Source organism: Salvelinus namaycush, chromosome 8 (assembly GCF_016432855.1).
Source record: "Salvelinus namaycush isolate Seneca chromosome 8, SaNama_1.0, whole genome shotgun sequence".
NCBI classification, from domain to species: domain Eukaryota; kingdom Metazoa; phylum Chordata; class Actinopteri; order Salmoniformes; family Salmonidae; genus Salvelinus; species Salvelinus namaycush.
The window spans coordinates 63,220,629-63,238,259 of NC_052314.1; the positions used below are offsets into that span (position 1 = coordinate 63,220,629).

General features: G+C 42.1%; 1 protein-coding gene across 1 annotated transcript in view; it reads right to left on the reverse strand.

Moving 5' to 3' along the window:
• The window catches only part of LOC120052234 (serine/threonine-protein kinase DCLK2-like), a 78,677-nt gene extending 67,623 nt beyond the window's left edge, over window positions 1-11,054 (reverse strand). The window contains exon 1 of the mRNA XM_038999057.1: window positions 10,053-11,054. Coding sequence (XP_038854985.1) covers window positions 10,053-10,455 — 403 coding nt within the window. The 5' untranslated portion in view covers window positions 10,456-11,054. The remainder of the gene's footprint in view (window positions 1-10,052) is intronic.
• Window positions 11,055-17,631: the final 6,577 nt, after the last annotated feature.

Genomic DNA, 17,631 nt, shown 5'->3' on the forward strand with positions numbered 1-17,631 from the left:
TAATGAAACCACAGAATGGCACACTGTAGCAGCATGTAATATGCTACGCATGCAACTAAGTGAACCCATATTGCCGCCTTTGGTGTCCTTGCTCTGTCACGACATAGCGCTATACTTGCGTATCTGGCCTTTACCAGTTTAAGCTCAAGGCACCGATCGATGACAACATGACTGAACTAAGAAAGGTGAGAAAACATTATATGTAAGAGATAGAGATGTTCAAAGAGAGGTGATGCTAAATCCAGCTAAATGAACTAAGGCGAGAAAACATTGTTATTGTGTGTACAAAAGGGAGAGGGGAATCTGAAGGACCTGAAGGGGAACGAACAATGAATGAACAGAATCTATCCATCTAGAACCGTATAGAAAGCTTACAGAAGCTAAGGTAAATTTGAGTTTTCCTAATGCAGTCAACCTTGCTCTTATTATTTGATAACCAAAACATCCTATTCTCAGCAGTCAGTCATCCAGGAACAGGAAGACAACAGTGAATGAGTCACCTAACGACAGTGGAGACAGAAGAACAGCTTGCATAAATAAAGGTGTCATCCGTCAGGGAAAGGAGTCATTTGCGAGAGTGGTGTGAAGACGATGTCTAACCCTCCAGAATAGCTCAATACCAAGCATTATTTTCAAGACCCACGACTGAAAAAGATGAAGATCCTTTGGTCATAAGACCACCACGCTGAGATCAACCTAAACCAGGACCATCGACCTGAGGTTTATATCAATCTGTTATCTTCTCAACTACAACACTACCTTTTCATGTTGGACATTTCAGTATTATCTACTGCTCTTCTCATGGTTCCTCTCATTTGCTTTAAGACAAATAAAAAGTGATGGAAAGGAGGAAGAGGACAGAAGGAAGGAGACTTCCGAGACAGCGAGTCCCACGACACCTGGATTTATTCATCGACCAATTAACCAAAGGCTAATTAACGACGCTAGGCCACAGCTGGGGGACCCGAACAGATGAAAACGGTGACACCAAATGAGACCCGGAGCCATCATCAATTCAGATCAGAACGCCTGGAGAAACAGGTGGCCTTCTGAAGGGGGCTCAGGGGTGACAGTCCCTAACACCCCTGGGGACGAGAGGGGGGTCTCAGGTGCAGCATCACCAGAGAGGTTAGCGGACCCTGGGTGGGTGATACCCTTCAGTGGCCCTACAGCGGGGCCTCACGTGGACGACAGCCCCTTAAACAGCTCCCTAACCAAACATCAGCTGGTCACTATGGAGGAGAGGGGGCAGATCCATCAGTGTGTGCGCTGATCCATCACTGAGCAAATAGACACAGACGCCATCATTCAGTGGGGTAAGTGAGAGGTCATGAGAATGTGAGAATGTGTTTGTCTGACGTAGTCCCTAACACTATGGTGTCATCTAAACAAGCAATGTTTTCCAATGAGTGAAGTCTGATGTTGAATCAATCAGCTTATTACATACAATGGATCTTATCAAAGGACCAGTGCGGGGTCAGGTGATTCATAATTCACCAGTGCGTTGAAGATATCCCTCTAGTGAAGATATCCCTCTAGTGGTGTGGGGGCTGTGCTTTGGCAAAGTGGGTGGGATTATATCCTGCCTGGTTGGCCCTGTCGGGGGGGGTATCGTCGGACGGGGCCACAGTGCCTCCCGCCCCTCCTGTCTCAGCCTCCAGTATTTATGCTGCAATAGTTTGTGTCGGGTGGGCTAGGCTCTGTCTGTTATATCTGGAGTATTTCTCCGGTCTTATCCAGTGTCCTGTGTGAATTTAAGTTCTCTCTCTCTCTCACTCTGAATGATCGGCTGTGAAAAGTCAACTGTGCTGACCTGTTGCACCCTCTACAACCACTGTGAATATTATTATTTGACCCTGCTGGTCATCTATGAACGTTTGAAAATCTTGGCCATGTACTGTTATAATCTCCATCCGGCACAGCCAGAAGAGGACTGGCCACCCCTCAGAGCCTAGTTCCACTCTAAGTTTCTGCCTTTCTAGGGAGTTTTTCCTAGCCACCGTGCTTCTACATCTGCATTGCTTGCTGTTTGGGGTGTTAGGCTGGGTTTGTGACATCGGCTGATGTAAAAAGGGCTTTATAATTACATTTGATTGAAAGTCCTCCTCAAATGGCACACAATTGGTGTAGCATAAGACCACTATCGTGGCTTGGTTTGGATCCAATATAATGCCTCACTGTCATTTCAATAAGTACACTACAGCAGAGACAGTGTGGTGGATGTCACAGGGTAATCCCATCCATCCAGCCATCGTCCAGGGATCACATATGAATGAATGGGGCTTGATGAGGTTCACACAACAGGCCGGGCCAGTAGTCCTCAATCAATGGGGCTGGGAGCACACACACACACACACACACACAAAATCCATTTGATGGCTGAGTACACAAAGACAAGACTCCGGTGTTCGGCCTCCAGCATCTCCAGTCAAAAGGCCTCGTTCACAGCCAGGCCAAGACGCTCCTCTGATGGATTGACTGCATTCCTCCTGTCTCTGTGACCTGACCCCTGACAACAGCTGTGCCCCATTTCTCCACATCACAGCAGGAGGACAAGGGGACAGCCACTGAGGGTACAGCCGCAACCCACTGACAAAACAAGTTACTGAGGAGGCTACGATAATTAGGACTTATCATCCCGACCAATGGAGTCTCCACAGTAAAGAGGGGACTTCTTGAGTGGAACCCAACCTGTGCACTGTTTATGGAACGACTTTGGAGTCCAGTCATTGTTTTACAGTAGAAAGAATGGAATGGTTAGAGGGGTTCCAAAATAAACCTGGCATCATATCAAAAGTCCAATAGGATTGGCTTAAGAGCTCAAACTCTACTCCTATAAATAGGTAAAACCTACACGGAACTCTTCATTAGTCAGAGTACCTACAGTATGACCTCACAGGCCACTATACTTACTAGAGGTCGACCGATTATGATTTTTCAACGCCGATTTTATATATATATATACACTGCTCAAAAAAATAAAGGGAACACTAAAATAACACATCCTAGATCTGAATGAATGAAATATTCTTATTAAATACTTTTTTCTTTACATAGTTGAATGTGCTGACAACAAAATCACACAAAAATTATCAATGGAAATCAAATTTATCAACCCATGGAGGTCTGCATTTGGAGTCACACTCAAAATTAAAGTGGAAAACCACACTACAGGCTGATCCAACTTTGATGTAATGTCCTTAAAACAAGTCAAAATGAGGCTCAGTAGTGTGTGTGGCCTCCACGTGCCTCCACGTGCCTGTATGACCTCCCTACAACGCCTGGGCATGCTCCTGATGAGGTGGCGGATGGTCTCCTGAGGGATCTCCTCCCAGACCTGGACTAAAGCATCCGCCAACTCCTGGACAGTCTGTGGTGCAACGTGGCGTTGGTGGATGGAGCGAGACATGATGTCCCAGATGTGCTCAAATGGATTCAGGTCCGGGGAATGGGCGGGCCAGTCCATAGCATCAATGCCTTCCTCTTGCAGGAACTGCTGACACACTCCAGCCACATGAGGTCTAGCATTGTCTTGCATTAGGAGGAACCCAGGGCCAACCGCACCAGCATATGGTCTCATAAGGGGTCTGAGGATCTCATCTCGGTACCTAATGGCAGTCAGGCTACCTCTGGCGAGCACATTGTGTTGTTTAAGTGTTTATTTATTTTTTTGAGCAGTGTATATATTTGTAATAATGACAATTACAATAATATTGAATGAACAATGAACACTTTTATTTTAACTTAATATAATACAACAATAAAATCAATATAGCCTCAAATAAATAATGAAACATGTTCAATTTGGTTTAAATAATGCAAAAACAAAGTGTTGGAGAAGAAAGTAAAAGTGCAATATGTGCCATGTAAAAAAGCTAACGTTTAAGTTCCTTGCTCAGAACATGAGAACATTTGAAAGCTGGTGGTTCCTTTTAACATGAGTCTTCAATATTCCCAGGTAAGAAGTTTTAGGTTGTAGTTATTATAGGACTATTTCTCTCTATACCATTTGTATTTCATATACCTTTGACTATTGGATGTTCTAATAGGTACTTTAGTATTGCCAGCCTAATCTCGGGAGTTGATAGGCTTGAAGTCATAAACAGCTCAATGCTTGAAGCATTGCGAAGAGCTGCTGGCAAACGCAGTAAAGTGCTGTTTGAATGAATGCTTACGAGGCTGCTGCTGCCTACCACCGCTCAGTCAGACTGCTCTATCAAATCATAGACTTAATTATAATATAATAACACACAGAAAAACGAGCTTTAGGTCATTAATATGGTCAAATCCGGAAACTATCATTTAGAAAACAAAACGTTTATTCTTTCAGTGAAATACAGAACCGTTCCGTATTTTATCAAACGGGTGGCATTCATAAGTCTAAATATTGCTGTTACATTGCACAACCTTCAATGTTATGTCATAATTACGTAAAATTCTGGCAAATTAGTTCGCAACGAGCCAGGCGGCCCAAACTGTTGCATATACCCTGACTCTGCGTACAATGAACGCAAGATAAGTGACACAATTTCCCTAGTTTAATATTGCCTGCTAACATGAATTTCTTTTAACTAAATATGCAGGTTTAAAATAATATACTTCTGTGTATTGATTTTAAGAAAGGTATTGATGTTTATGGTTTTTTCGCAAATGCGCTTTTGTTAAATCATCCCCGTAAGGCGAAGTTGACTGTCTTTGTTAGGAACAAATAGTCTTCACACAGTTCGCAACGAGCCAGGCGGCCCAAACTGCTGCATATACCGTGACTCTGTTGCACAGAACGCAAGAGAAGTGACACAATTTTCCTAGTTAAAAGAAATTCATGTTAGCAGGCAATATTAAGTAAATATGCAGGTTTAAAAATATATACTTGTGCATTGATTTTAAGAAAGGAGTTGATGTTTATGGTTAGGTACACATTGGTGCAACGACAGTGCTTTTTTCACGAATGCGCTTGTTAAAATCACCCGTTTGGTGAAGTAGGCTGTGATTCAATGATAAATTAACAGGCACCGCATCGATTATATGCAACGCAGGACAAGCTAAATAAACTAGTAATATCATCAACCATGTGTAGTTTATCGGCCATGATCGGTGCCCAAAAATGCAGATTACCGATTGTTATGAAAACTTGAAATCGGCCCTAATTAATCGGCCAGTCCGATTAATCGGTCGACCTCTAATACCTACTGCAGTATAACCCCAAATAGCCCCAAGATGAGAACAACAACAAGTTTTTACAGCCAGAAGAAGTGAGTTGGCCCACTTTCCTTTCAAATCAGAGCAGAGAAAGTGTGATGCCTGCCGGGAGGATTCCAGCTTCCACTCTGAACGGTTACTTGGCAGAAAACAGGCATTACATCCAGAGGTGAGGCAGAAGAAGTAGGCCTGGCTATGTGTTGGTGCCAGTCCATCTTCTACCACACTCACTGTCCCACGGCTGCACTCATTCTCCTTCCTGCCAGCCCAACCAGAAGTGATGCAATGTGTCTCCCAGCCACCGGATTGGGCGCTGACCTAAATCTACCACCCCATCCTCTCTGGGGACATGGGCGGAGGAACGAGTGCAGAGGCTAATATTTGGAAGGAGGAAGGAAGGATGTCAGCTGAGAATAAACAGGGGGATGAGAGAGGAGTCAGGCGAAAAGGACAGCAGTGAAGTAAAGACAAATCACAGCCTATAGCTGGAGGTGCTGACTAACGGGAGTCAGGAGATAAGCTACAGTATACAAATGAAAAAGTCCCACACTCATCTCTCTTTGCTGTGGATTGATTTGAATATGACAGCGCTACCATGGTGCGATAACCGTACCCTTTCACGCTAAGACAGGATCGTAGAAAGGTCACAGGTCAGACAGCAGAACTCAACACGAAGATTAAGGTATTACCCAGACACCGGCCACTGTCACTGCTGCAGCCTGCGACACAGAGAGGAGAGAGTGGCTCACACACAGACAGAACCACTGTGTAGCGGTGGAGGCTGGTGGGAGGAGCTATAAGAGGACGGGTTCATTTTAATGGCTGGAATGGAATCAATGGCACAGAGTCAAACATGTGGTTTCCATACGTTTGACATCATTCCTTTGATTCCAGTCCAGCCATTAAAATGAGCCTGTCCTCCTATAGCTCCTCCCACCAGCCCCCATTGCTGTGTAGGTCTATATATAGCAAATCTACCGAGTAGGGAGAGAGATCTACAGTAAAGTAAAGAAGGTCATGTTGAAATTTCTCAACCTTTGCATACTTTTCTGGAATAATACTCACACACTTCAAACTTACTGAATTAATTTGCCTATAGTTGTGTAGGGTCTAGTCGCCACAATATACATGATTCTTTATTAAGCATTCCTGTGAAATGACTGAGCTAATAAGTCATGTTGTAATATAATAATGGTATGACCTGACCATGTTCAGTTCATTGAAGGTAGTTGTACATATCATATTTGGACTATTAGTACAGTTATAATAACAGCTTCCTCTATACCTCAATGTTGACCTTTTCCATTCTCCTCCCTCATCATGTTCAAAGTGAACAGATCATCGGCAGAGGTATGAAGGGGGTGCAGAGGGGGACACGTCCATGTTTTATCCCCAGAGGGTGAAAAATCACTCTAAGGACTGTTTTGACAGCCAATGAAGCACAGAACACACACTAACACCCACACTGCTCTAAGATCAATGGAGGAGCAATGTACATTCATGAAAACTGTGCTGCCTACTACTACAGCGAGTCTGTCATCCATGTGGCACACACGCACACACACACACACACACACACACACACACACACACACACACACACACACACACACACACACACACACACACACACACACACACACACACACACACACACACACTATCTATGATGGCTGCACACTACTACTGGGTCATGTGTATGTCACAACTGCTTAACCAAAAAGGAAGTCCTGCTGATTCAAGAGAAACTAATGACCTCAAGATTCTCAACCAAATGTAATTTACATTTTAGTCATTTAGCAGACACTCTTATCCAGAGCGACTTAGAGTATTGAGTAGAGGTCGACCAATTAATCGGAATGGCCGATTAATTAGGGCCGATTTCAAGTTTTCATAACAATCGGTAATCGGCATTTTTGGACACCGATCATGGCCGATTACATTGCACTCCACAAGGAGACTGCGTGGCAGGCTGACTACCTGTTATGCGAGTGCAGCAAGGAGCCACGGTAAGGTGCTAGCTAGCATTAAACGTATCTTATAAAAAAACAATCAATCTTAACATAATCACTGGTTAACTACACATGGTTGATGATATTACTAGTTTATCTAGCTTGTCTAGCCTGTTAATTTATCATTGAATCATAGCCTACTTCGCCAAACGGGTGATTTAACAAGCGCATTCGCGAAAAAAGCACTGTCGTTGCACCAATGTGCACCTAACCATAAACATCAACCCCTTTCTTAAAATCAATGCACAAGTATATATTTTTAAACCTACATATTTACTTAATATTGCCTGCTAACATGAATTTATTTTAACTAGGAAAATTGTGTCACTTCTCTTGCGTTCTGTGCAACAGAGTCAGGGTATATGCAGCAGTTTGGGCCGCCTGGCTCGTTGCGAACTGTGTGAAGACTATTTGTTCCTAACAAAGACAGTCAACTTCGCCTTACGGGGATGATTTAACAAAAGTGCATTTGCGAAAAAAAAGTACAATTGTTGCACGAATGTACCTATCCATAAACATCAATGCCTTTCTTAAAATCAATACACAGAAGTATATTTTTTTAAACCTGCATATTTAGTTAAAAGAAATTCATGTTAGCAGGCAATATTAAACTAGGGAAATTGTGTCACTTATCTTGCGTTCATTGCACGCAGAGTCAGGGTATATGCAACAGTTTGGGCCGCCTGGCTCGTTGCGAACTAATTTGCCAGAATTTTACGTAATTATGACATAACATTGAAGGTTGTGCAATGTAACAGCAATATTTAGACTTATGAATGCCACCCGTTTGATAAAATACGGAACGGTTCTGTATTTCACTGAAAGAATAAACGTTTTGTTTTCTAACAGATAGTTTCCGGATTTGACCATATTAATGACCTAAGGCTCGTTTTTGTCTGTGTGTTACTATATTATAATTAAGTCTATGATTTGATAGAGCAGTCTGACTGAGCGGTGGTAGGCAGCAGCAGGATCGTAAGCATTCATTCAAACAGCACTTTACTGCGTTTGCCAGCAGCTCTTCGCAATGCTTCAAGCATTGAGCTGTTTATGACTTCAAGCATATCAACTCCCGAGATTAGGCTGGCAATACTAAAGTACCTATTAGAACATCCAATAGTCAAAGGTATATGAAATACAAATGGTATAGAGAGAAATAGTCCTATAATAACTACAACCTAAAACTTCTTACCTGGGAATATTGAAGACTCATGCTAAAAGGAACCACCAGCTTTCATATCTTCTCATGTTCTGAGCAAGGAACTTAAACGTTAGCTTTTTTACATGGCACATATTGCACTTTTACTTTCTTCTCCAACACTTTGTTTTTGCATTATTTAAACCAAATTGAACATGTTTCATTATTTATTTGAGGCTAAATTGATTTTATTGATGTATTATATTAAGTTAAAATAAAAGTGTTCTTCAGTATTGTTGTAATTGTCATTATTACAAATAAATATATATTTTTTAAATAAATAAATAAATAAAATTGGCCGATTAACCGTTACCGGCTTTTTTAGGTCCTCCAATAATCCGTATCGGTATCGGCGTTGAAAAATCATAATCGGTCGACCTCTAGTATTGAGTGCATACATTTTCCATACTGGTGCCCCGTGGGAATCGAACACACAGCCCTGGTGCTTGCTCCATGCTCTACCAACTGAGCCACACGCGACATCATCTATCCTATCCTAGAGTTTGAGAGTCATGTCCATGACTCACTACATGGGTTACAATTGCATTACAGTAGTAAACCTGTTTACTGCATTTACATATGACTTTACTGTAAAATGCCCAAGAGAGGACAATCTCTACATGGCATATACTCTAAAGGCCTGAATCCTAGTAAGGAGGCTATAATGTAGTATAATTAAAATCACTTTATTGGTCAACTGCACACAAGGTCCAACCGAAATTTGACTTCTGTTTTTAACCCGACCCCTCCGAAAAACACATACATACAGGTTTTGGAGAGGTGCCCAGGTGGTAGCCCCCCCACACCTGGGGAGTTGTTGTTGAGGGGGTTAAGTGCCTTGCTCAATGGCACCATGGCAGGCAATTGCATCTAGGATTTGATATCAGCAACATTCCAGTTGCCAGCTCACTTCCTAACAGATTTTTCCCATCGGACCCAGGATCTGAACTGGCAACCCTCTGGTTGCTGGCTGGCGTCTCTAACAGCTAGGCTACCTGCTGTCCAATGAGGCGATAATGCAGTATAATGAGGCTATAATGTAGTATAATGAGGATATTAATAATTGCTTCATTATACTACATAATAGCCTCATTATAGCCTCATTATACCACATTATAGCCTCATTATACAGCATTATAGACTTATTATACTACATTATAGCCTTATTATACTACTATATCATAACTACATTATAGCCGTATTATACTACTATATCATATAATATAACTACATTATAGCCTTATTATACTACTATATCACAATGTAGTATAATAGGCTATAATGTAGTATAATGCGGCTAGTATGTAGTATAATAGGCTATAATGTAGTATCATAAGCTTATAATGCAGTATTAGCTAGTCAGGTGTATTCTGATAGCAGAATACACCTGCATATGTATGAACAAGGAGTCAATGTAAAGCAGCTGGTGGAACTCTGATGACAAGCAGGCCATGAAATGGTTTATAAGATTGTATGATGAAACCTGAGAGATAGGAGTCTGTCTGGGGAAATCTAATAATGAGTACTTTGGATCAATCAGCTCATTTATCAATATGCGCGAGTATGGATCTCTACATTATTTATTATGTCATTTCTAGGACTGGGCTGTGTGTGCGGGGACGGGGGTGACTGCGTGTCCTTACCCTCCACTAACTCGTCCAGGCTGCTGATCTTCTTGCTGCCGTCCACGGTGTAGATGCTCCGGACACCTTGAGGCAGGTTGACGTTGTCCGAGAGAGACCGGGTAAGCTCCATAAGCAGGGCGTCTAAGGACCTAAAACGGTCGTTGGACACGGCATACACCAAACCCTTGAAGTATTTGTCCCCATTTCGGTAGAATCGCACTTTTTTGGCTTTCTTCTCGGAGGTGAGCGACTGGAGCGTGCGCGTTCGGTAAAAGCTACAGTGCGCGCTGTGCGCCGGGCTGGGCACGAGACCGTTGCCTCTGGAGCCTGACTGGGATCCCGAGCCGTTAGCCCGTGATGAACGGTGCGTTTTGTCCCGTTCCTCAAAGTGTTCCCATTCAATACTTCTGCTGAGCGACATGTTCGATCTGTTAATGTTTTGATCTATCCACAGGAGAAAACAATAGCAGATGGCTCCTCCAGGCAAGCCCTATTGTCCAACGCGTTCCCAAAGACAGCTGTCAAACAACGCTTTGGCAATCACTGATACAGTAATCGAGAGGGCAGTGTACTTGTAGGCTAGTTCCTCCTTGCGCCGTCAAGATACAATGTTGTAATTTTCCGGGGATACAGCCCGCTTTTAATATAACTAGGGGTACAGTAGCCTGCGTTACGGTTACAAGCTTACCTTGTCAATAAGGCTGCACAATAAAATCTCGGTTATTGAAATACCAAAGGCTAAACGAAAAGGATTGCTCCAAAACTCAATGTCCACAAAAATTCACCGGCAAATTTAAATTAATACCAGGTGCAGAGAGCCCAGACTTGATTGACAGTCGACTGATGCAACCGCTAGTTTACCAATGAACGGAGCCGCACAGGAAAACACTCGATTCCAAGCTATAAGAATGTATCCGGTAGAAAACACAAATAGGAAAAACGAATTCCATGTAGCACAAATACATTGCATGTAAAGCCGGTGTCCAAAATCCACCGAATCTAACAAAGCCACATGCTTGCTACAGAAACCGCAAGCCTCCTCCTCTTCTCACATCCTTTCTCTGACGGACGAACCGTTCAACACTAACACTGTAGCACGAGAGGCCATCCCAGTCCTGTCATCCAATTCAACGAGGGAGGGAATGCTGCTTCCCCTCAGGGTCCTAACGGTAGTCAAGTGGTGTTTTTTCTGAAAGATGCAAATTGGCCCCCAAATTGGAACTTATTTGTTAGGTCATTATTTCTGATGTGCCATTTAGGTATTTATTAGGCAATACCATTCCCTCGAAAAGCTAAATGAAAAATGATAACCACAAATAGGTGCTAATGGCCAAATCCAGCCACTCTTGTGGGTTTGAAAGTTAAGAAGCAGCTTACAGCTTCATCAGGGTGTCTGAGACAGAGTGAGACACCCTGATTAAGTATTTTTTTATCATAGTATTTTATTAGGATCCCCATTAGCTGTTGCTGAAGCAGCAGCCACTCGTCCTGGGTTCCACACAAAACATGAAACAATACAGAACATTAATAGACAAGAACAGCTCCAGGACTGAACTACACAAATAAGTGTAAGCCGATGCGCCTACTTGCTGTATTTTAATGATGTCTTAGCCCACACATTAGAGGCTTATTAACTTTCAAACCCACAAGAGTGTTTGGATTTTGATAGGTCATTTAGCACCTAATTTGTGGTTATAATTCTTCCTTCAGCTTTTCAATTACTATTCCCCCCCAAGAGCACCTGTGGTTGTTTTGGAATACCTGAAGCACTCCTCCTACTTATTTTCCCTCAAGAATACTATTCCCTCATTGACATAAGTCAGTGCTCTTTAAAGGTTATAGACTCAAGCAATACATTGGACATAACACATCTCATCTACTCTGTATGTGTCCACTGTCCAGTCACCAGAGTGCTACCAAGGTCATAGGCTTACAGGGGCCAGTGTATTACACAGCGAGACTGATGCCACTTTCTCTCTGCCAGCCTAGTGGGTGCCTAGCTACCTGCGTCATAATCACCTGGCACAGCACCACAGGAAAGGCTCAGACCTAGGTCCCATGGTGCCATGGCAACCAATCCTTGAACCAGGAAGTATCCAGGCAGTTAATAACATCAATAGAGAAACATTATTAATATTGAATAATATTGCTCATTATGAAAATAATACTATAATACCTAAAGCAACTTACAGTCATGCGTGCATACATTTTTACTTATGGGTGGTCCCGATCCTAGTTTGCAAGCGCCATGCTCTACCAACTGAGCCATCCAGGACCTTTGAATCTAGTGCCAAAGCAAACAACAGGAGCAACTGAGGACATTGATCAGGATGTGACACACAGGGATTAGTCCCACTGTTCCTTCATATCCCCCATGTGACAATGCCTGGACGTATGGAGGTGAAGAACTAATCACAACCAGTGTGGTGGACCTCAGTTTACCTTCTTCTTAAAAATCCATCAACCGAGACACATAAGGAACTCTCCAGAAAACAAGCATAGCAGCTGCATCGGAATAATGCATTGTTGGTAATTCCTCTTTATGAGATGAAAGGGGATGAAAATGGGGATGAGGAAACGAGGCAGGAAACAAATAGGAAGTCACTAGTCCTCAGGAGAGAGGATATCCTGCACACAATGACAAAGCAGAAAATCCCCCTGAATAATACGATTGAGAATCCCTTGTTCAAAAATGAAAGAGTGCAAATGGAGGGATAACAATCAAGAGGATAGACAGTAGAATTCCCTGAAATGGTCTGTCTGTCTGGATATTGGCTAAATGTGTTATATAAAATAGTTTTCATTCTGTTTTAGGAGGATTTTAGGGATGGATCCACTTAAAGACTTTCCCCAAAAAAATCTCTAAGGACATTTTAATCAGCTACGGTGGAAGAAATGCATGCAGTAGAAATTAGGAAGGTGACATGACCCGGGGTGACTTGTTCACGGTTGCTTGATAACTCATCAAAACAATCAGTTAACAACTATTTTATAGAAGTATAAAACTCTTTATACATGTGATTCACAGTGTTGCACAGTCAATGACATCCTCCTAAATCATGCTTCTACAAGATCAATTCAGTTTTCAGACTGGAGCTCAAGTTGTCATGCAGTTATTAAGTTTCCATTTCATTAGTTCTTCTCAACTACATGGAGGAGCAGATACATGTGTAGGATCATAATTTGAGCCAGTTTGCTACAGAAGGAAAATAATCCTGCAGCAACAGGAAATGTGAATTATTATGTGGATTATAATTAATGAACATTTTTGTAGGGGTTGATACATTTTTCGTTAGGGCAAATCAAGTCTGAAATTTTAAACCTTGAATACACTACATGTTTGCATTTCCTGTTGTGCAGGAACAAAAGAGGGATCAAATTAAGATCCTACATCTGTAGAAGGCATCTGGAGATTACAATTCAATTTCTTTCTAAGCTGACAAGCTGGTGATGGATGTGTGTATGTGTGTAAGTGTGAATGCACGCATGTGTGTGTGTGCAGGTTTGTGTGCACAAGCACATATGTTAATTTGGATCCAGACATCAGGTGCTGCAGCACAGTGTGATTTAAAATGGGGTGGGAGTGGTTGTAGGTCAGAGGTCAAGGGAGTGAGGAAAGGGGAGGAGTTGACCAGCTCATGTGACTGAGGAGGGCCGTCACTAGTTAACACAGCCACATAAACCCCACCCATTTCCACAATTTATCTTCTTAAAATCTGATTTTAAACCTAACTCTAACCTTAACCACACTGATAACCTTAAGCCTAACCCTAAACTTAAATTAAGACCAAAAATCACCTATTTTTTTTTAATTAATTTTTACGAGATAGCCAATTTGGACTTTTTGGCTGTGGTAACTATTGACAACCAGAGTCTCTTTGAACCATTTTATGAACCCTATGTGCATTACATTCATGGCTTCAGTAAACAATGTAATTGCAGGTCTATGTAACAAGCAGGAATGTTGACGGTTGGTATAATATAATCAAAGTAAGCCTACAATACATGCATGGATGACCCTAATGAATGACTGAGACAACATTATACCAAAGTAACTAACCATCATCCTGTTTAAAATTATCATAGAAGAGCAAGCAATTTTGAGGACAGTTCCACCACCTGCAAAATCCCAATTTATATAATTGAATTAGGTATTTACATTTGACTAACTCCCAGATAGTCCATTCATGTTGTTCTCTCTTCAAAGCCCTGTGGTTACAGAGCTACTCTGTGTCCCTCTCACCCTACACACTTCTGGGTAAAACCATTACTGTAATCCGTTACGTTACCAGCAAAAATATTGTAATCAGATTACAGATACTTTTGAAAAACTAGAGTATTACTTAGAGCATTACTTTTAAATTCAGAATGGATGTTTGCGGACAAAAATCTTTGACACTTCTCTGTTTTCTCAATGACATTCAATTAACATTGAAAAAAGGCACAAATTTAAGTTTGTTCCATCTGAGCGTGTCTGACCACAAGTCAGAGACCGCTATGATGACACACAAAATGTGTTTGATGGATCGTGGGAAAAGAGCAGGAATAGGCTTTTGTAGGCTACAGTCCAAACTATGTCTTCCAATGGTGCGACTGCTGTCGGCATCCAAAGATGATCCAGTTTGAATAAACGTTTGGAGGTAAGGATGAGCGCAGTGGTGTAGTCTATGGCGATACGGATATCACTTAGTATTGACATCTACATGGTGCATTGATGTGAATCACACTGCTGCTCTCATTTAGCTATTAGCGCTTTACGGATTGTGGTTGTTGTGGATGGCTGTTCACAAATCTAAATGTGTATTTGAACCCAATAATGGTTGAATTCAAGAAGTTAAAGCTGCCTATCAATCATTGTTATGAAACCAGTGGACAGCCAGTGAAAAATACCCTCTTGCAACAGCTGCATAGTGCGGATCCCAGCCTATGGAATAAAAGTGGGGTTTATATTGCTCAATGTAATTCATGCTGATAAAATAAATGATCCATAGGTCTAATGGACACATGCTCAAACTCACACACTTTTGATAGACTTAAAGGGGCAATCTGTAGTGGCTACATCCATTTTTGGATTTATAAATGATATATATTAATGTAAAGATATAATTTTATCATATTATTATATGTAGTAGAAAGCGATGGGTTAGAAGAAGCCTACATAACCAACCCATAAAGTAAAATGTAACATCCATATATGACCTGCTATGTAAACTTTAATATTGATTTATTCGGTAATAGATGTCGTTCAATTGGTAACATACATTTTTGTCTTCTTCTAATGGCTCTTAAAGGGGAAAGTAATCTAAAAGTAACTGAATATTATCAGATTACATTACCGAGTTTGGGTAATCCAGAAGTTATGTTACTGACTACAATTTTGGACAGGTAACTAGTAACTGTAACGGATTACATTTAGAAAGTAACCTACCCAACCCTGATCAGAAGTTAATGTTGTTGGCCATGCAGTGAGATGTTCTAACACATGTGGTGATGGGACACATATGCATCTTAGTGACTACTGTTGGTTTAGCAAGAGCAGCTCTGCCACATTAATTATAGGGTTTAATGGTGCCTGTTAGTGGTCAGATTGAGATGTTGCATGTGTTGTTGTTGCTGAATTGACTTCACTTGAAGTTGTTTGACACAATGTTGCATTATAAACTTTTATAACATGTATTTCTGGATGATGATCTGAATTTAACAATGAATGTATACACTAATGCAGGTATACTGAACATAGTTTTTTGCCAAAGCACAGCCCCCACACCACTAGAGGGATATCTTCAACCACCAACTTACCATCCTGAGACAAGGCCGAGTATAGCCCACAAAGATCTCTGCCATGGCACAACCCAAGGGGGGGCGCCAACCCAGACAGAAAGACCACGTCAGTGACTCAACTCACTCAAGTGACGCACCCCTCCGTCACTTGAGTGGGTTGAGTCACTGACGTGTTCTTCCTGTCTGGGTTGGCACCCCCTCTTGGGTTGTGCCGTGGCGGAGATCTTTGTGGGCTATACTCGGCCTTGTCTCAGGATGGTAAGTTGGTGGTTGAAGATATCCCTCTAGTGGTGTGGGGGCTGTGCTTTGGCAAAGTGGCTGGGGTTATATCCTGCCTGTTTGGCCCTGTCCGGGGGTATCATCGAACGGGGCCACAGTGTCTCCTGACCCCTCCTGTCTCAGCCTCCAGTATTTATGCTGCAGTAGTTTATGTGTCGGGGGGGCTAGGGTCAGTCTGTTATATCTGGAGTATTTCTCCTGTCTTATTCAGTGTCCTGTGTGAATGTAAGTATGCTCTCTATAATTCTCTCTTTCTCTCTTTCTCTCTCTCAGAGGACCTGAGCCCTAGGACCATGCCTCAGGACTACCTGGCATGATGACTCCTTGTTGTCCCCAGTCCACCTGGCCGTGTTGCTGCTCCAGTTTAAACTGTTCTGCCTGCGGCTATGGAACCCTGATCTGTTCACTATGATTACTATTATTTGACCATGCTGGTCATTTATGAACATTTGAACATCTTGGCCATGTTCTGTTATAATCTCCACCCGGCACAGCCAGAAGAGGACTGGCCACCCCTCATAGCCTGGTTCCTCTCTAGGTTTCTTCCTAGGTTTTGGCCATTCTAGGGAGTTTTTCCTAGCCACCGTGCTTCTACACCTGCATTGCTTGCTGTTTGGGGTTTTAGGCTGGGTTACTGTACAGCACTTTGATATATCAGCTGATGTAAGAAGTGCTATATAAATACATTTGAGTTTATTTTGATTTATACCACCTACATGATCAAAACCTTGTGTAGTATGTCTCCACACAATGTAGGCCAGTGGCCTAGTAATAATGTCGAAATCACTCTCTCTCTCTAACACAAGCACACCCTCTTGATTTCTATTTCTCCTTTCACTATCTAAGCTAATTGAATTATAGCAGGTCTCCTCAGGTTCGGGCATCTGTGGGGGGACCGGGTTTCCCATGACCCACTTCTCTCACATTCCATTAGAGGCACGAGGGTTGGCATCGCCGCGAGGTCAGCCGGTGTATTCCAGTTCCTCAGCAGTTTGGAAAGAGAGAGACATTCCTGAGACTTCTTAGGCTGACAACAGAAGAGAGAGAGAATTTGGCATGGGATTTAGAAAGGTAACACTGCAACCAGACAGTGTGGGTCGACAATGGTCAAAGTATCACTACAATAGTATACAATAGTATAATATTTGGTTTTCTGTTGTGAAAATGTCTGAGATTACTCAAATTAACATAGAGACAATTTCCAACTTTGACCACAAGATGGAGCCCAATATCTTCTATATTCAATCTTCAAACCAAGCTGCAATGCATGTCCTTTTCATGTATGTCTGAGCTCTAAAACTCACAATCAGATTTGTATGAAACATCTCAATAAAACATCAGACACCTTATCTGAAACAGAGGAGGCAGAGTGTGTGATTACACATGGGATATGATGACATTAAAACAGACAGTGGGAGTGAATGAGCTGACCGGATAGAGGTGCTGATTCACCCACACCATGTTATGTTTGATATTCACAGTGAAACCGTCCATGGATGCAACTGCTGCTGCAATGCTAAGATCTGGCACTGTATAT